The following is a 17,799-nucleotide window of genomic DNA, read 5'->3' on the forward strand; positions in this document are numbered from 1 at the left end:
AGAAAGAAGGCAATTAGAGGGCGAATCTCCTCTAAAGCCTAGAATTAAAGCTCCTGAACACGTGTACCTGCAGCGTATTCGAGCCCTCAGAGTATTCGGCTGTTTCTCGTATTTTCTCTGTGCTCCTATGCGCATAAGCTACGAGGTATTTCCGTGTGCGAGCACAGCTTCTCTCTTAAACTCTACGACGGATCCACGGCCTGCCCCCAGCACAGCTCTCTTTTCCCGCGCTAAAACCATCGCAATCCAGCACCTGAAAGTTACAACTCTCCTCTTTTTTCCAACAAAAGTGTATCTAAAATGAAAAATATACAGTTTTTAACCCGAATCTATTTATTTCAAGCCTTTCCCTCCGTATAAGTGCAGAGAAGGAAAAAAAGCGTATCCTCGTCAGAGGGTTAGCACAGAACAACAGACTCTTCCCACAAGCCCAAAGATGTAATACGGGAAGTTCTAAGTGAAATTCCCAGCCTTCATTTCTTATTGGAGCATAAACAATATTTAGTTTATCCCCTAAAGTCCAAATCACTCTCTCCTGATCTACCCGAATCAAGCAATAACAATTACGAGCAAATATGCTTTCAGCAGCCAATATTTTCTCTTTTCTGCTATTCTCTCTTCTGCTTTTCTGCTATTTATGCCCGTGGGTTTCTGGCTCCTCTTCCGCCTGCTGCGTGTTTCCTGCCGAATCCCATCCTGGCTCTTTCTCGCTCCTTCTTCTGCCTGGCCTCGTATATCTTCCGCACGGAGACTGTATCTCCGTCTGACTTTCTGGTCTTCCTCTCCTCTGTCTCTTCCTCCTCGCTCACGGCTGCAGGCCTCTTCAGAAGGTGTCCCTTATTGAGGCGATCTCTGCTCTCCTTCTTCCACGCGGCGAACTTCTCCCCTGCGTCCTTCCGGACTGTGCGCTTCTTCCCCATCACCTCCTGCAGGACGACTGGGCTCTCGCACACTGCACTGCGCTTATTCTCGTACGGGATAAAGTTTACGTCTCGGTACTTCTCCATGTTAACGGTCGAGGACTTCAGGTCTTTTCTTTCGGTCCTTCTAAAAGCCGGGCCCTTCTCCGTCCTTCTGTACGTCCGCACAGCCTCCATCATACTCCCTGCATCGCTGACTCCGAAGACCGGGTGCACTTCAATTCCCTGCACGTCCACGTGGAGACTTCCCCTGACGACTCCAGTATCTACCGGATGCGTTTTCAGGTACGATTTATACGACTCTCCGTGACTTGGATGTATATCCACGCGCTGTGCTGCCTCCTGGACTCCCGCGTAGAAGGAAACGGGCACTCTCCCCAGTCCTAGGTATATGCACGATCTATGTCTGTTCTGTGCGCATATACTCCCTCTATCTTCTCCCACGCACAAATTTGCTCCTCTCGTGCTGTCTCTCCTCTTCTCGCTGTAAATATGCTGTACAAAGGCCAAGTACGTGGGAATATCCGGACTCCCAACAAAAGAGACGAGTTCGCCCCTCTCCGTCTTCCCCCTATTCATGCGCCCGACTCTGTGGATGCACGTGCTTCTGCATCGGGCGTAGTCGAACTCTATGATCACGTCGACTCCTCGGATATCTAATCCCCTGCATCCTACGTCTGTGGAAATAAGGACGTCATCCCTTCCCTTCTTAAACGCCTCAACGGAGAGTGCCCTTGCCTCCTCTGACTCTGAGGAGCTGAGAATGTGAGCAACTCTCCCGATTATTCTAACGGCTTCTGCTACTCCTGGGCATCTCCTGCACGTACTCACGAAGACAAGGACCTTCTTCTCGCGGTGCTTCTTCAGGAGGGCGAGGAGCACTGGGAGTTTAATTCCCTCCTGCACGAAGAGGTTATTTATCACGAGTCTGCTCTCCTCCAGGTGTTCGGTGATTCCTCCGAGGACTTCTACTGTCTCTATCCTTCTGTTGAGGATGTTTCTGATGTGGGTATTTCCCGTGTGGTGGGTTGCACTGAAAAGGGCGTACTGTGGGCTTGTTTTGATCTGCCCGAGGATTACGTCGAGAGACTCTGCGAGTGATCTATCCTCGAATATTCGGTCCATCTCATCTATAACGACAATATCAGGGTTTGTTATTTTATCGAGAATTTGTGCGTCTGAGATGGTGACTTCCTTCTTTACGTTTTCCTCCTCCACGCGGACGTAAAGGGGTCTTCCGGGCTGGGATGCGGATATTTCCGTCATGAGTCTGTCGAGTCTTCCGGGGGTGCAGATGGCGACTTCGAACTGTCCAACGACGAGATAGTTCAGGGAGTGGGCGAATGTTCCCATTCCCGTGAAAAGTGCGGGGTGGACTCCGTTACTGCTGAGCTCTTTGAAGGTATCGGAGACTTGCTGTGCTATTTCGTACGTGGGAACAATCACGAGGGCTCTGGCCTTTGTGAAAAGGGTCTTCTTCACTCTTTCCTTGAGGAGGCGCATAAGTATGGGGATGACGTATGCGTACGTTTTACCGCTTCCTGTCCTGGATATTGCTATAACGTCTTCTCCCTGGAGCAACTTTGGAATCACTTTTCTCTGTATTGGGGTTGCAATGGAGTACCTGATATTCCCTAGAATTTCCATCGGAATATTCATTCCCTTGAAGGAAACGGACTCTTTTTTCTGCAATTCTGTGCTTATTCCGAAGTCCATGAAAAATTTTACAGCGTGAAAATATAGAAGTATTTAGAAGAAAAAGCCCCACTACTCCATGGACCCAACATGTACCAGACACTTGTAATGCACGGGAGATAGTCGTTGGCACGGGTGTACATTTTTAAAAGACGAAATAAAGAGAATTCGGGTTATTATCGTATGCCAAGCCAAAGTGCTCATTATAGGATACAGTACATCCACGTGCAAGGCCAGGGGATAAAAAAATAGAAACTAAATCCCTGCATTTCCAGATAATAAGATAATAAGCATCTGATAAAGATGAAGAATTACCAAGGGATTACTAAGATAGTGTCATAGATAATACAATGTTAAGAAAACCAACTGTCATAGATAATACAATGTTAAGAATAGATAATAGTTATAGATAATACAATGTTAAGAATGAAGAATTAAAGATGAATAATAACCCGAAGATGAAGAATTAAGAATGAATAATAGCTAAAGATGAAGAATTAAAGATGAGGAATTAAGAATGGATAGTTATAGATGAATAATAGCTAAAGATGAAGAATTAAGAACGAAGAATTAAGAGAAAACCAAATGTCATAGATGAATAGATAATACAATAATAAGACACATACTAAGACAATACTAAGTTTAACTGTTAATACTAATACTAATACACTAATACACTCTTACTATTACACTAATACTAATACACTCTTACTAATACACTCTTACTAATACACTAATACTAATAACATACTCTTACATTTACTGACTCTTCATCCTATGCATCCTCTTCATCCTATGCATCCTCTTCGTCGCTTGTGAGGACTGTGTGCGATGCCTTCCTGACGGGCACGGGTTCATCCCTCGGCTCTTCTCTGGATATCTCCTGCCGCCTTTTCTTCGCTCTCTCGCCCTCCTCCTGCTTCTCCCTCCGCCTCTTCCCGGGCTTCTTCTGGGGTGTCTCCATGAGCATCCGCATGACCTCCTCCCTCTTCACGCGCAGCTCCTGTGTCTCCTGCTCGCTCCTTTTCTCTTTTTCTTTTTCTTTTTCCTTCTCTTTTTCCTGCTCCTTCTCCGGCTCCTCCTCCATAGGCCTGTTCATCTCTTCGAGTGCTGCCTCCATGTCCTGCACCTCCTTCCACGCGCTGTCTCCCTGGATCTTCTCCCGGACTGTTTCCAGGACCTCCCGAAAGAGTCTCTCCCTCCCTCGTTTTGCGAGGTACTCCAGGGCGAGGAAAACTGCCTCTCTTGCGAGCATTCCCTGGGACTCTGTGGAGTATTTTGACGCGTATCTCTCCGCTGCCTCCTGGACTGTTCCCAGGTCTAGCTCTTCTCCGTTTCTGATCCAGAAAAGCATGTGGTTATAAAGTGTTGCAGTGCTGCTCTCTCTGACCTCTGCCGGGGAGAGGATCTGCTTTCTGAACTTTACGAGGCTGCAGAGGGCGAGGATATCTACGATTCTCTCCGTCTCTCTCCCGTTCTCGTTCTTTTCCTGCAGGGCGTGTGCTATTTCCTCGAGCATATCTGCTGCCTTCTCTGTTGTTTCCGTGTGTGTTGTATTCACAACGTACTCTCTCACGGAGGGGGATTCTCCTTCGAATCCGAGGGCTTTGAAGAGGCAGGTCATTTCCGGCCACTCCTGCACGGAGAGATCTCTCCTTCTTGTCCATCTCTCGAGTTTCTGGATGTTCTCACGGACTCTTTCTGCGGTCTCACCGTCTGCGAGTTTCAGGGCTTCTTCGTAGGCTTCTCTCGCCTTTTCTACTTTCTTCTGTGCGAAGTATACGTTTCCGATGCGGTTGAGGAGTTTTCCCTCGTCTACTGTGGGCTTCCAGAGGAGATGTGTATTCTTTGCGAGGCGAAGCATCTTCTTCGCGGAGGAGAGTGCTTTGTTATTCAGGGCTGGTTGTTCTTCTCTGACTTTTATGAGTTCTACAAAGTCTGCGAGTTGTACGTCTCCCCTTCTCTGTTCTCGCGGGGAGAGGGCATTAACTATCCAGAGGACGTCTAGATCGCATGTCTTTCCGAGTCCGAGGGCAGAGACTATCATAATGAGGGCGAGTCTTTCGGAGGTGCTCTCTTTCATGGGGAGTTTTTTTTCCTTGAGGGTTTGGGCGAGTTCTCTTGCTTCTAGGTACCTTTTTTTGCTGAGGAGTTCCTCTGCTCGTATAAGTTCGATTTCTAGGAAAAGTTTTTTTGAGTTATTTATGTGCTGAACTGCGTCTTCTGGGGCTTTTGTTGTTTTCTCGAGGAGTTGCTTTGCGCTTCCGAGGGCGACACTTGAAGATTTTTTCAGGTTCTGCTGCACTTCTGAGATGATTAGATCTGGGCCAATTCCTGGGCCCTCATCAAAAAGTCTTTTCGCGTACTCTACGTGGAGATCTGATCCGATTTTTCCCTTTGCCTCCTCGAGGAGTCTTTTGTAGATCTCCCTCGCCTTTTCCTCTCCCCTTCTAGCGGAGACTGTCAGCTCCAGGAGGGTTCTCTCGAGGGATGGGGGGACTCGGGAGATCACTGCGCTAGCTTCCTCGTACTTCTCTGCGTTTATGAAGGAGAGAGCCTTTAACTTGGCGGAGTGTGGGCACATTCTGTCTAATTTGTAGCTTTCCCGGAGGATTTCCTCCTCTTCTGCTTCTGTGGAAAGTAAAAAAAGAGTTTTTACGGAGGGAATTATAGGAGTCTTTCCCATTAGCTCTCTCGAGGCGGTTAGGTGCTCGATTTTTCTGGTTCTTCCGTACTTCACGAGGTGGACGGTTATGTCCTGGTTGTTCTTTAGGGCGTACTCCTCTGGGGTCTTTGGAGAGACTGTTTCTATTACGCGCAGGTAGTTTTCCTCCTTTCCTGCGGAGAAGTACTTTCCTGCGATGGCTATTTTCACCTTTTCTTCTATCTCGTTGGCCTGCATTCTTTTGATGAGGCTGTCAAACTCTTCTCCTGCTGGGAGGGATTCTCTCCTCTCTTCGTGGCTCTTGTGCGCTGTGTACATTATTTGGAATATTTTTGCTATTTTTATATTTAAGACGGAAAGCCCAGGAAAGCGGGGATTTCGGTTTCCCTGGGTACGAGAAAGGTTGGAAAATTCGGGGGAATTCGTTCTTTTGGGGTTATGGGGGCATGAGATCTCAGAGATTTATTCGGGCTTATTCGGGTTATTACATTCGTGCGCAGGTGTTCTGGAAGAGGTCTCTTTCCTTCTGTGGGATGATATATCAGGTTTTCAGATATCTAGAAAATTCTGGGTTATTCGGGGTAGATGCGTACATATGCATTTGTAGGATAATTCGAGGCGGATAGTCTAGATTGCACATTTTCAGCGCGTATACGGCCCTCTCCTCCCCCAGGGCATGCTATGGGGGCTTGTTGGACTTTAGCGAGGATAACCCGAATAACCCGGGATTTTCTAGATATCTGAAAACCTGATTTATTTTAGCAGCCAGCCGATTGATTTAGCCTAATATTATGCTGGTGCAGCGATTAGCTATACGCAGAGCTCTGTCACAAGCAGGGAGTAGAGGAATCCCATGTATACCTGGTTTCCCTCTGGGGTGATGGTTCCTGGGGGGGTTCCTTTTGTCAGTTTGTACTCCGCGTACCTTATCCCGAAAGAAAGCCCAGAGCAGAGAATTCCCAGGAAAAGAATCCGGGGGCTTCCAAAAGGGAGTTTGTATAGAATGTGGAGGTTTCCCAGGACCAGCAGCCGGAATATGAGCTCTTCGAAGACCTTATCGTACGGAATGTGCTCCTGTGAGACCCGGGGGAAGACAATGTGGGAAATCCCCAGAGTTTTTGCGTTGAATACCCCGAATAACCCGGACCTAGATTTTTCAGGGACTTTTTCTTTCAGAGATTTCCCAGGGCCGGAGGAGAGCGGATCTCCGGCCTTTTTGCTTTTCTCAGCATCTACTGCCGTCGTTATCCCACGAAGTGCACGGCCATGGACTGCCAGGAGGAATATGATCATATCCAGGGCCTTATACATATACATTCTTAGCGTGAATAAGTATACAATGCATAGCATAAAAGTGCACAAAAGCGTGCAGATTCCCTTGGGAAGGGGATGGTTTCTAAAATAAAAGACTCCGCTGTAGATAGCCCCGAATAATCCTGTTCCCAGGCCCAGAACAACCTGCAACTTCACGGGGGCGATGCTTTCCAAATGGCTGCTCAGACGAAAGATGTTTACTTCGTGAATGGACATAACAAAAGAAAATATTGCATATTTATTCGGGTGATGGAAAGCGCATTCTGAGCCCGTGGAATTCCGGGGGCTGGGAAAGGGCGTGGGAGGGCCCAGGAAGAGACAAATTCAGAGGGTGTGGGGATTCTGTGGGCTCCATCGAGGGAAATCCCGGGAGATCGGATATTTGCAGCACCTTCGGGCTATTATCTGGAATTACCCGTAAATTCCCAGTAAGCGTATACGAGGGGCTAATATGAGACTCGGAGCATTCGGGCGTCAATATACCCCAAATATCAGCCTGATCGTTCGGGGTATATAAGAAAAGAGATCTCTTCCAGAATATTTACGCATGATTGCAGTCCGAAGATATCAAAGTGATTTTTTTATTTATTCGGGTTATTCGGGAAAATATCATAGTTCTATCTATTAGGCATTTATTCACGCGGGGACTTCTCTCTGGGGGATCTCCCGTGGGGCTTATGTGCAGATCCAGGGCCTTTCTTTCCGGGGAATACTCTGTCTCTTCTCCGCATGTGACTCTCCCCCTTCGCTTTTCTGTGGGGGTTTGCGTCTTCCTCGAACTTTGGCATTGGCTCTTGCCCCAGGGGAATCGTATTCAGGATCTTAACCACAATCTTCAGGACTTCCTTCAGCTCCTTCTCCTCTATCTGGGGCATGCTCTCCCGGGTGGTGGAAGCAGCTCCGTCGAGTAGAGCTGTTCTCTGGACTCTGCTTAACTTTGCCTTTTTCTCCCGTTTTCCGAGAGTATCTGCCTCTGGAGCGCCTACTTCTGCAGAGACTTTGCTCTCTCTGTCTGCCCTCTTCTTTTCCTTTATCTTCATCTTCTTGGCGCGGGCTTTTATCTCGCCCTTCGCAATAGCCTCGTCTATCGAGAACCCGGAGTTCATTCGCAAAAATAAAATTTTTCCAAAAAAACAGAAGTTTCCGCCTCTCCGCAGATAGCCCGAATAACCCGAAGATTAACGGGAAGAAAAATTTTATCTGTATTTCCCCAGGGGAAGCAGATTTATCTCCGCTGGAGGCTTTCCTGGGCTTTCTACAACGGGAGTATACGCAGACCCCAGGATATTCGGAGGAAAGTGCTCGAAGAAAGTGCCTAAGACGGAGAGAAGCCCGGGATACTCTGAGGCTGGGACCTGAAAAGTCATCCTCGCCCCCAGGAGGGAGGGACTCTTCGAGAATTCGAGTGTTTTAGCCCTGTAAGCACAGGAAATAGCTTTTACCAAAGATTCAACGGTCTTTTTCGAGATAAGCTTATTTATCAGAGAATCCGAGGACTTTTCAACGTATTTCACGGGAAGAGAGAGGAAGACCTCTGAAGTCAGGCTCTTTTCAACGACGGAGTATGCACATCTCTCCAGGCTCAGGCGAATCTCCTCTCCGCTCGTCTCCTCGCCTGTGGACTCTTCCCCTGCAGGCTCAATGAATATTCTCGCATGAGAAATCGCGAGGGAGTTCTCCGAGTCCTTTATAGCGTCTAAAGCACTTCTTATGCGGGAAGCTGCCGAGTCCACTCCGGGCATGTTCTCACTCCCTGCAGGGCCCAGGAGAAAGACCTTTTCCTCCGGGTCGGAGTACCCCGAATAACCCGAACCTGAAATATTTTTTATCTCTCCCGCCTTTTCCCCAAGGATCGAGCTCAAGCTCACGCGGATTCTGCCAGAATCTCCTGAAATGCAGAAGGACTGCAGCCTTTCAGGAGTTCTTCTAATCGGGTATATTGGCCCTATAACCCCAGAAGAGCCTTTGAAAGTGCAGCTTCTCTCCAGGAAGGCCTGCAGAGAGTGCGGGCCAGCGCTGGAGAGTTCCACCCGAGTACTCCGAGTCTCCGAATAACCCGAATTCTGTAGTGCTTCCTTATGCCTGACTCGCACGCCAAAGTAGAGCATATCCCCGGGATCTCCGAAGAATTTTTCTGGACTTTCAAAAATAACGGAAATCCCAGGGTTATTCGGGGTTTCCTCCTCCATCCGAGAAAGCAGGAAAGAAGACGCTCTCTCAGTGATCTGCACCTCTGCGATGTGGAAGTACCCATTCACGGGCCCAGGCTCAGCCCAGGAGAGCCTGCACTCCTCCCCAGCGACAAAAACCGAAGGAATCCGCGCATTCGGAGCAGATCCCTTCAAAAGCACCCGAATATTCCCCTCCCGAGTACCCCCCAGGAGAGAGACTATCTCGCAGAATAGCCCGTCTTTTTCCTGTTTCCTCCCCCCGTCTCTACCAAGGCCCTGAAATACCCCGAATAACCCGAACTCTCTGAAAAGACTTTCCACAGAGGGAATCCTGAGAGCGTGTACGAGGAGGTCTCTCTCCAGAGTTTTTTTGCTTTTCACAAACTCAAAGTATCCCTGTCCCCAGAGAAGCTTCTTTCTCTCCTTCGGGGATGCTCCGGAGAGTTCCAGGACACTCCAAACCTTCAGGACGTGCTCGGAAAGGCTTGATTCCCTCCTTTTTCTTGGGCACAGAAAGTCCTGGGGAAGTCCCTGGAAGATGCAGATTCCGTGCTTTAAGCTTCCCACCCAGAGCTCAGTCTCGGGGCCTTCCTCCTTCAGGAGATGCCTGGAAATCTCAGAAACAGCAGAGATGAGGACTTTCTCGGAGTCCCTGCCTTTAGAAAGGATCCTATCTGCTTTATTCACGAAAACCAGGACTTTCTTCGTTTTACTCCTCCGTATCGCCTCGAGAGATGCTGAATCCCACCCCGTGGAAACATCGACGAGGGAAACGAGAGCGTCGAAAAGGCCGAAAGTTCGCCCCGAGAAGATGGGATTTTCAGGGTGGGGGGAAAACTCCACGAATTCATCCCATCCCTGGGGAAGCTCCTTTTTCCCGAGGGTGAGTCCATTTCTAGTCTCCCAGCACTTCCCGTAAGAGCAGAGGCTGCGTATGAAAGACGTTTTCCCAGCGCGGACTCCTCCAATCACCGCAAAGCACGACATGGAAAAGCAAGAAGAAAAAATAATAAGAGGAAAAGCCCGAATAACCCGAATAACTCCTATAAAAGCGAAGGTTCATCAAAATATCCTATGACCCCATATAGTCAGCCAAAACCCGCTGAATTCCCGTATAATCTCTTATAGACCCGTCAAAGCTCCTACAATCTCTTCAAATAGTACTAAACCCCTTCTAAGGCTGCCCAGATATCTTGTAAATCTACTCAAATGCGCATTCAAATCTATTCTAACTCCACCTAATTCCATATATTCTCATATAACCCGAATAACCCGATCTAATCTCCTATAAAAGTCAAAAAGTTCAAAAACTCCCCAGAAATGAATAAAATTCCCAGATCAAGTGATAAGAGCGCATGTAAACAAAGCAAGAAGAAATAAAGAAGAAAAAGAAAAAATTTCAAATGAGCTCAGTTCGAGTAGACCCAACTCAGGAGGCAGTTCCTGCAATGACTGCGGAAAGAAGAAGCGAAAACATGAGGAATATCCTAGGGGAGAGTACCCACAATTTCCTGTGGGCGAGCGAAATGGGCCACCAAATCGACCCAGTAAAGGAGAAAGTTTCTGCAAAAAAAGCAGATAATCCCATTCTTACGACGGAGTATTGGAAGGCAGTCCAGCACAGAGAAGCCAGTCTCATGAACTTTTTTATAACTTCCCCTATAAGTACACTATGCTATCTAAGCATTGCTGGGAACCCTTATTACGTGCGCCTGGCTCTTGTTATGCTCTATTTGAACATCTGGCAGTTTCTTCTCTCGCTCATAAACACGGGATATTACTACGTCTTTATGTATAGGGTGAAAAAGGCCTTTCCCGAGAAGAAGGCCCTGGGACTCTCTAAAGCAGGGACTTTTCTCGTGCAAGTCCTTGTTATCCTGATGTTTTGCGTGAGTATATGCGGGATCTCTGGACTTGTTGGGCACGGGACGTATCTGATGAAGGAGAAACACAATATGAGCATATACGAGATATTCCTTGGGGGGAAGATTGCGAGTGTCCCAAATAGCAGGATCTCTCACGTGGATGCCCTTCTCTGTGGTATTCTTATAGTGGGTTCTACTGTCGTATTAGCGTATACGGAGAGCAGGTACAGGTTTGTTTCTGATGAGAAGGAGGAGACTTTGGGGCAGTTCAAGTGCATTGTAGTGAAGATTCTCACGGTCGTCGGATGTGCTTTTGTTTCCACTGCGGGAAGAGCTCTGTTTGGACTCTTTGACGGGATTGGGGACTTTGCAGAGCTGGCAGTTTTTTCTGTTTTGACTCCTGTTATATACGGGTTATTCGGGGTTTTCATAGTTTTCAGCCAGTACGGGACGCTTACCCCGTGGAAGTCCGGGGGCTCTTGGGGGCCAGGGCAGAGCAAAGTCAAAGCGATAGCGAAAGGGGCGCTCTTTATTATAAGCGTCTTCTTGGGGGTGGGGACTTCGTATTTCATCGTCAGGCGCCTTCTGTAGCGAGTCTTCGGGTCCACCAATAAATCATGCAGATATCACAAAGCAAAGACGGATTTTATCTTATTAGTATGCACTATGCAGTAAGTGCCATGATTTAGTATGTACTATGCAGTAAGTGAAAATATTTAGTATATACTACACAGTAAGTGAAAATATTTAGTATATACTGGGCAATAAACAGCAGAAAAGGCATGTGCTAATATGCACTATGCAGTAAGTGCCATGATTTAGTATGCACTATGCAGTAAGTGCCATGATTTAGTATGTACTATGCAGTAAGTGAAAATATTTAGTATATACTGAGCAATAAACAACAGAAAAGGCATGTGCTAATATGCACTATGCAGTAAACACCAATATTTAGTATATACTGCACAGTAAATAGTGGTTTGTTTATGCTGCACAGTAAATGGTGTACTTAGTATATACTGGGTAATAAACAGCAGTAAGTGAAAATATTTAGTATGCACTATGCAGTAAGTGCCATGATTTAGTATATACTGCATAGTAAGTGCTGGGGCCCTGAACAACCTGAATCCTACTGGACTACTTTGAAACAGAAACCCTGAATTCAGGGCATATAAGCACGGCCTGCAGCGCAAATATGACCTGTGAGGCATACATATCCCCAAACGTAGAATGGTCCCTCGAGCCGTCAACGTGGTTTGGGCAGACGCTTCTAACGGGAACTGTCTGGTTTATTCTCACGCAAATTTTCACAAAACAAGTTGCCTGGTCCCTCACGATTTGGCTGTATAATATAGTCACTTTCGTCTTCTTCCATGCCATTCTAGGAGATCCCTTCAACCCTGACTTTTCAGGTCTTACTTTCTGGGAGCAACTAATGATCCAGCTAAAGGGCTCTTCTGGGATGAGCTTTTTCACGCTTTTTCCCATTATGCTCTTCCTCTGCGCTGCTCGCTTGGCGAAGTTCAACAATGCCTTGTTCGTTGTGAACTTCCTCTCCCTGGTTTTTGTCGTGCTTCCGAAGGTCCTTGTGTACGTGATGTACTACAGGAAGGCCAAGTCCGAGGGGCAGAGAAGGATTCGCAGGAAGTCTAGCAAAAAAACGGCGGAAGAACCTGAGAATGTCCGAAAAAGGAAATAATACGACCTAAAAGGGAAATAAAAAAGCAAATTTTTATCTAAACCTGAAAATAAACCTACAGCCGCAAAAAAGAAGAGACTTCAAGCAGGTCCAGGGCTTCACTATCTTCAATTTTAAAGTCCTCCACATTCCCAGACTCTCGCCCGTACTTGTGCTTGTACCACAAATACTCAACGACTCTTTTTAGGCTCGCGTGGGAAATGGGCAAATTTATCCCAGACTCTGAAGACTCTTTAAACGCGGAAGTGTCTATGATCTTCTTCAGAATGCTGCTTTCGCTTAAAATACTGTAGGGAATAGATGCTTCTTCTCTTGTGCTGCAGGTGAGTATAATGTTTCTGTCAGAAAGGCTATCTGAGGGCCTGCCTTCTGGAGGGGTTGTTTCCTGCTCTCCCATTCGCAAACACTTTCCAATATTTGTTTTTATTTTTATTTTTATTTCTTATTTTATTGCCTTTTTATAGCTTGGAAGCATTTTATTTTTTTGATGCAGGGAATCCACTTCCAGAGAGTGCAGGCAATTCTAAGAGTCCCCATAACCCCGGACCAGCTGGGGAGCATTCCAGATGCCATTTACAAGTACTTGAACGATCTCGTGGGGACGTACCATAAAGTGTTTCGGGGCCTTGTCGTTTGCTATACTGAGAGCTTGGGGATTCTTGATAGCGTTGGCTCTATCTTGGGGACAGATGCAAAAATTTACGTAAAAGTTTCTGCTGAGTTTGTCGTTATGAAAATTGCAGTCCGCGGGAAAGTGACCGTTAAAATCGACGATGTTTTGGAGGGAAGCGTGTCAGGCCTTGTCTGCGGAGTTCTTCCTGCAGAGATTTCAGGACATGCAGGATACTCCGGAGAGTGGGCTGGAGAAATCCAGCGCGTGAACCTATTCCCGCTTTTCATCACCGTAGGGGAGAGCACAGAGTAGCCGAAAACTTCCCGACTTTTCTATTCGGGTTATTCGGGCTTTCGCTCAGAGCCCATAGCAGGTTCGAGCCCGAACTGCAAGTATATTTTTATGTTTTATTATGCTTCATAAATAAATTTATTTTTTCATTTCGCATGAACGAAGTCGTCTCAGTGAAGTTTGTTCGGGAGGAGTCCCCGACAGAGAAAGGCCCTTCAAAAATCGAAGGGGAATTTTTGAGTCGATTCGTCATTCAGGAGGAAGAGACGCTTTCCCTAGTAAGCCCCAGACAAAGCAAAAAAATCACTCTCGAGGGAAAGTACGTGGGGACAGCAGGGAACTCCATCTGGGTCCAGCAAGGGGAATTCCTCGTTAAATTTTCACTTCTCGGGAGCCCAGAAAACTCTTTTCTTTCGGAGGTTATTCGGGTCTGTGTTGGAAAGGCGAAGGTTCGAGTCTCAAAAGACGAAATTTTCGTGAAGGAAAAAGGCTCTTTTTCTGTTCGCAGTCTGCAGATGGAGGAAATAGCGAAGATCCCGGGGAGTTTTCGGGGAGTCTCTGAGGGCTCTGTTTTGGCTGCGGATGCGGGTGAGCTCGTTTTGTGGGGGAGAGAGAAATACCTGGAAATTTGGCGGGAGAAGATCGACGAAGGGGCAGAGTATTTTTTGCTGGAAAATTTTGTTCTTTCGGTCAGGGCTGATCTTTTGACATTTTCAGGGCCGGAATTTTCGGGGGAAGTAAGAATTTGCATCGACGTTGAAGAGGAGGAAGAACCCGGGCATTTCATCGTCAGAAGCTTCCGGGTTGGGCCGATCGAGCAGTTCTTTGTCGTTGCGCATACAAACTCCGTGGACATCGAGTACGTTGTTTTTTCGGGCGGAAAGTTCCAGAAGTTCATTCCCCACGAGGAACTCGACGGGTTGGCTGTGCCCTTTGGGGAGAGTTTGAAAAATTTGCACGTTTTGGAGTCAACGGTTTTGCAGGACGTGAACTTGGAGGACAAGGAGATTCTCCAGGGGCCGACAGTTGCTGTTGAGACGGAGGATAAAGTCACTTTGTACGGGATGATGCTTGATCTGTGCGATCTCTCTGCGTACGTCCAGGGGCGCCGTGGGAGGGAGCCTGAAATAAATCAGGTTAAAAATAACAGATTGCCAAATGGGGAAGTATTGCCCGATATGGAAAAGGAGGAAACCGCGGCAAAACCTGAGAAGACAGAGCAGGAGAGTGCGGGAAGTGCCCTGGGGAAGCCTGCAGCGGATGTTTCGGAAAGTGCAAAAGATGCAGAGAAAGAGCCCAGCGATACCTCAAAGATTCCAAACGGAAAAACATTACCTGATACGGAAAAAGAGGAAAAAATTGCAGAACCTGAAAAGGAATGCGTTCTCTCTCAAAGCACCGGCGAGAGCACGGCTCCCCTGCAGGAAGAGCGCAAGCCCAGAGTAAGCAATCCAATCCCCCTCTCCGCTCTCGTGAAGGACCCGGAGGAAAACAACCTGAAAGTCGCTGAAAATTTCGCAGAAAAATTTGCCCTGAAAATTCCGCCAGGTCTCCGTGAAAGCTCTCGCGGGAAGGAAGGAAATGCCCGGAAAGTCGAAAGTGCCCCCGAAAAAGACCCGCTCCCGAATACGGTGAAGCTCAACATACCCGAAAGAGAGAACCCCATGGCCCGGATAAAAAGCATGCTCCAAGACCTGGGGTCAGGAGAGGAAATTTCAGGCATAAAAAAACCGATTTCTGAGGTCAGAGAAAACATCCAGGAGCTGCGCGAGATCCTGGGAAGGTGCCGAGAGCGCATGGAGAAGATAGAGCTCCCAAAGGAGCCTTCTGCCTCTCTGAGCGTGAAGGGAATCCTCGCAGGGATTGAAGAAGCAATTATCCTGATAAAAGATCAAAAGATCAGGTTGAAAGATGTAATCTGCGAGAGGGAGGCCTCCCAGGAAAAGGCAAAAATACTCGCACTTTTGGTGGAGAGCAGGCTTTCCCGCGCGGAGAAAGTCCTTTCCGGGCCACCCCTCGACTTCTCCCGGGAGATTGAGCACATAAACACGAGAATTTCGAATATCTTCAACATCTCGGCACACTCCATCGGAAAAGCACGAGATCAGGTCACACCAGGCAGTATTAGCGTCTATAGCGAGCCCCTGAAGATGCACGTCCCAGAAATTTCGCTGATTGAAGAAGGCGCAATCCTCCCAGAGGCCAGAGACAAGACCTTCGACCTTTTGGACGAGTGCATAGAAAAGATAAAAAGCGTCCAAATCCAAGGAGATACACTTTCAAAGGACGGCCTGATGCAGCACATCTTTAGGTCCCCAAACGAGGCAGCTTTTCTCCGGGCAATCCACGAGAGAAAGGCCCCAGAGAAAACAGGCCCATTCGAAGGAAGCCAGCAAGCGAGCAGGTCACTCAGTGGTAATAGCAGCCAGATACTGAGTAAGACTGAGTCATTCCTAACTAGTAGCAGTGATACTAATAGTACTAGAAGCAGCTCACTCCTAGGCAGGAATACTAGTAGCAGTAGCTTATTCCAGAGTAGTAATAGCAGCAATAGCCAGATACTGAGTAATACTAATACTAATACTAGTACTAGTAATCCATTCCAGAGTAGTACTAGTAGTACTAATAGCAGTCCTATGGGCAGTAGCTTATTCCAGAATAGCAGTAATAATAGTAATAGCCAGATACTGAGTAATACTAATAGTAGTAATACTAGCAGCAGTAATCCATTCCAGAGTAGAAGTAGTACTAGCAGTAGTAGCCTATTCCAGAGCAGTAATACTAATACTAATAATAACCCATTCCAGAGCAGTAATACTAGCAGTAGTAGCCTATTCCAGAATACCAATACTAACCCATTCCAGAATAGTACTAATACTAATAGTAACCCGTTCCAGAATAGAAGTAGTAATACTAGTAATACTAGCAGTAGTAGCCTATTCCAGAATACTAATACCAATACTAACCCATTCCAGAATAGAAGTAATACTAATACTAGCAGCAGTAGCCTATTCCAGAATACTAATACTAGTAATATTCAATTCCCAAGCAGTACTACTAATACTAATAGTAGCCTATTCCAGAATACTATTACTAGTAATACTAGTAATACTAGCAATATTCAATTCTCAAGCAGTAATACTAATACTAGTAGTAACCCATTCCAGAATACTCCGCAGGCATCAGGCACTCTATTCGGGGGCAGCCCACAGGGAGCTTCTTTCCCGGGACAGAGCCCTGGCAATTCGTCCTTCAGCCTTCTCTCGCAAAGTTCCGGCTTCACTCAAGGGAGCAAGTCCCTGGGCCTCTCCGGAGCAAATCCATCTTCTCTTTTCAAGAAGAAAGAGCAATAAACTATACTTATCTTTATTCTATCACCACAAAATAATAACGAGCGAGCGACAACTGCGCCCACACTGAAGCTCAGCTGCTACATAATGTTCACAGCCTGCCTGCCAGAAGTACTCTACCAGTTGCTTCTCCAGCTGCAAGTCCAGCCTACCACAGAATAGTACATAATACTCTAACTATTCCTACTACAGAATACTAGTAATACTATAGTAATTCTACAGTAATACTAGCAATACATCAGAATACTCTAACTATTTAAGTATACTACAGAATACTAGTAATACATCAGAATACTACAGTAATACTACATAATACTTCAGAATACTCTAACTATTTAAGTATACTAGCAATACTCCAGAATACTACAGTAGCAATACATCAACTATTCCTACTACAGTAATACATCAGAATACTACATAATACTACAGTAATACATCAGAATCCTCCAACTATCTAAGTATACTAGTAATACTCCAACTATTCCTGCTACAGCATACTAGTAATCCTGGTGATCCTTCCGTCTGTTCTAACTGCTCTCACAACTTCTCATCTCTCCTTCTCTTTCTATCTCTGCCTACGTCTTCCGGTACTGCTTCAGCACGGGGTATATGTTCTCGAATGCCTGGTATATCTCCTCCCTGTGCTTTGCCCCCGTGAGGACGACCTTCCCGGAGACGAACACGAGCAGGACGATCTTTGGCTTTACCATTCGGTATATAAGCCCTGGGAAGAGCTCTGGCTCGTAGCTGCTGTAGTTACTGTGCCCGAACACGAGTCCCTCCAGGCGGATGCTGAACTTTGTGTCGCAGCTGCTGACGATGTTCTGGATCTTGAACTCTGTGAAGCGCACGGGATATCCGAGCCTCCGTATGATGATGCTGTACTTCTTCGCTGCAAGTTTTGAGTCCTCCTCGGATCGAGCCCCAGTAACGACCATTTTTCCAGAGGCAAAGATCAGGGCCGTAGTTCTGGGCTTCCGAATGCGGATAATCACCGCAGCGAATCTCTTCGGGTTGTACTCCGCATTTCTCGCCCCCAGAGCAATTGCCTTCAAGTCCAGGCGACAGCACAAATTCACCGTAGCAACAATATTCTGTATCGTGGGAACAAGCCCAGAAGGATGCTTCCCCAAATCTACTCCCTCCTCTGCAGGCGCGTACTCCTCCTTCTGCTCCATGCAAATAAAAAAGAAAAAGAATAAATATTTCTGAATCG

At 46.9% G+C, this 17,799-nt stretch overlaps 11 protein-coding genes across 11 annotated transcripts; 4 read left to right on the top strand and 7 right to left on the bottom strand.

Moving 5' to 3' along the window:
* Nucleotides 1-635: 635 nt before the first annotated feature.
* On the bottom strand, nt 636-2,636 carry NEMAJ01_0779 (ATP-dependent RNA helicase DDX54/DBP10; the record flags this gene model as incomplete). Its single annotated transcript, XM_047914617.1, has 1 exon — nt 636-2,636. One exon carries the CDS (start codon nt 2,634-2,636, stop codon nt 636-638), a length of 2,001 nt encoding a protein of 666 aa, XP_047770574.1.
* A 772-nt stretch (nt 2,637-3,408) lies between these two features.
* NEMAJ01_0780 (uncharacterized protein) lies at nt 3,409-5,598 on the bottom strand (the record flags this gene model as incomplete). Its single annotated transcript, XM_047914618.1, has 1 exon — nt 3,409-5,598. One exon carries the CDS (start codon nt 5,596-5,598, stop codon nt 3,409-3,411), a length of 2,190 nt encoding a protein of 729 aa, XP_047770575.1.
* A 492-nt stretch (nt 5,599-6,090) lies between these two features.
* Nucleotides 6,091-6,810, bottom strand: NEMAJ01_0781 (uncharacterized protein; the record flags this gene model as incomplete). Its single annotated transcript, XM_047914619.1, has 1 exon — nt 6,091-6,810. One exon carries the CDS (start codon nt 6,808-6,810, stop codon nt 6,091-6,093), a length of 720 nt encoding a protein of 239 aa, XP_047770576.1.
* A 416-nt stretch (nt 6,811-7,226) lies between these two features.
* NEMAJ01_0782 (uncharacterized protein) lies at nt 7,227-7,700 on the bottom strand (the record flags this gene model as incomplete). Its single annotated transcript, XM_047914620.1, has 1 exon — nt 7,227-7,700. The coding sequence occupies one exon, from the start codon at nt 7,698-7,700 to the stop codon at nt 7,227-7,229; it is 474 nt and encodes a 157-aa protein (XP_047770577.1).
* A 90-nt stretch (nt 7,701-7,790) lies between these two features.
* On the bottom strand, nt 7,791-9,752 carry NEMAJ01_0783 (uncharacterized protein; the record flags this gene model as incomplete). The annotated part of the gene is made up of 1 exon (XM_047914621.1): nt 7,791-9,752. One exon carries the CDS (start codon nt 9,750-9,752, stop codon nt 7,791-7,793), a length of 1,962 nt encoding a protein of 653 aa, XP_047770578.1.
* A 416-nt stretch (nt 9,753-10,168) lies between these two features.
* NEMAJ01_0784 (uncharacterized protein) lies at nt 10,169-11,221 on the top strand (the record flags this gene model as incomplete). Its single annotated transcript, XM_047914622.1, has 1 exon — nt 10,169-11,221. The coding sequence occupies one exon, from the start codon at nt 10,169-10,171 to the stop codon at nt 11,219-11,221; it is 1,053 nt and encodes a 350-aa protein (XP_047770579.1).
* A 604-nt stretch (nt 11,222-11,825) lies between these two features.
* NEMAJ01_0785 (uncharacterized protein) lies at nt 11,826-12,329 on the top strand (the record flags this gene model as incomplete). Its single annotated transcript, XM_047914623.1, has 1 exon — nt 11,826-12,329. One exon carries the CDS (start codon nt 11,826-11,828, stop codon nt 12,327-12,329), a length of 504 nt encoding a protein of 167 aa, XP_047770580.1.
* A 55-nt stretch (nt 12,330-12,384) lies between these two features.
* NEMAJ01_0786 (uncharacterized protein) lies at nt 12,385-12,726 on the bottom strand (the record flags this gene model as incomplete). Its single annotated transcript, XM_047914624.1, has 1 exon — nt 12,385-12,726. The coding sequence occupies one exon, from the start codon at nt 12,724-12,726 to the stop codon at nt 12,385-12,387; it is 342 nt and encodes a 113-aa protein (XP_047770581.1).
* Nucleotides 12,727-12,816: 90 nt separating this feature from the next.
* On the top strand, nt 12,817-13,254 carry NEMAJ01_0787 (uncharacterized protein; the record flags this gene model as incomplete). The annotated part of the gene is made up of 1 exon (XM_047914625.1): nt 12,817-13,254. One exon carries the CDS (start codon nt 12,817-12,819, stop codon nt 13,252-13,254), a length of 438 nt encoding a protein of 145 aa, XP_047770582.1.
* Nucleotides 13,255-13,388: 134 nt separating this feature from the next.
* On the top strand, nt 13,389-16,586 carry NEMAJ01_0788 (uncharacterized protein; the record flags this gene model as incomplete). The annotated part of the gene is made up of 1 exon (XM_047914626.1): nt 13,389-16,586. The coding sequence occupies one exon, from the start codon at nt 13,389-13,391 to the stop codon at nt 16,584-16,586; it is 3,198 nt and encodes a 1,065-aa protein (XP_047770583.1).
* A 572-nt stretch (nt 16,587-17,158) lies between these two features.
* Nucleotides 17,159-17,761, bottom strand: NEMAJ01_0789 (transcription initiation factor TFIID TATA-box-binding protein; the record flags this gene model as incomplete). The annotated part of the gene is made up of 1 exon (XM_047914627.1): nt 17,159-17,761. One exon carries the CDS (start codon nt 17,759-17,761, stop codon nt 17,159-17,161), a length of 603 nt encoding a protein of 200 aa, XP_047770584.1.
* Nucleotides 17,762-17,799: the final 38 nt, after the last annotated feature.

The sequence above is a fragment of the Nematocida major genome (assembly GCF_021653875.1).
Source record: "Nematocida major strain JUm2507 chromosome Unknown 2389, whole genome shotgun sequence".
NCBI classification, from domain to species: Eukaryota; Fungi; Microsporidia; genus Nematocida; species Nematocida major.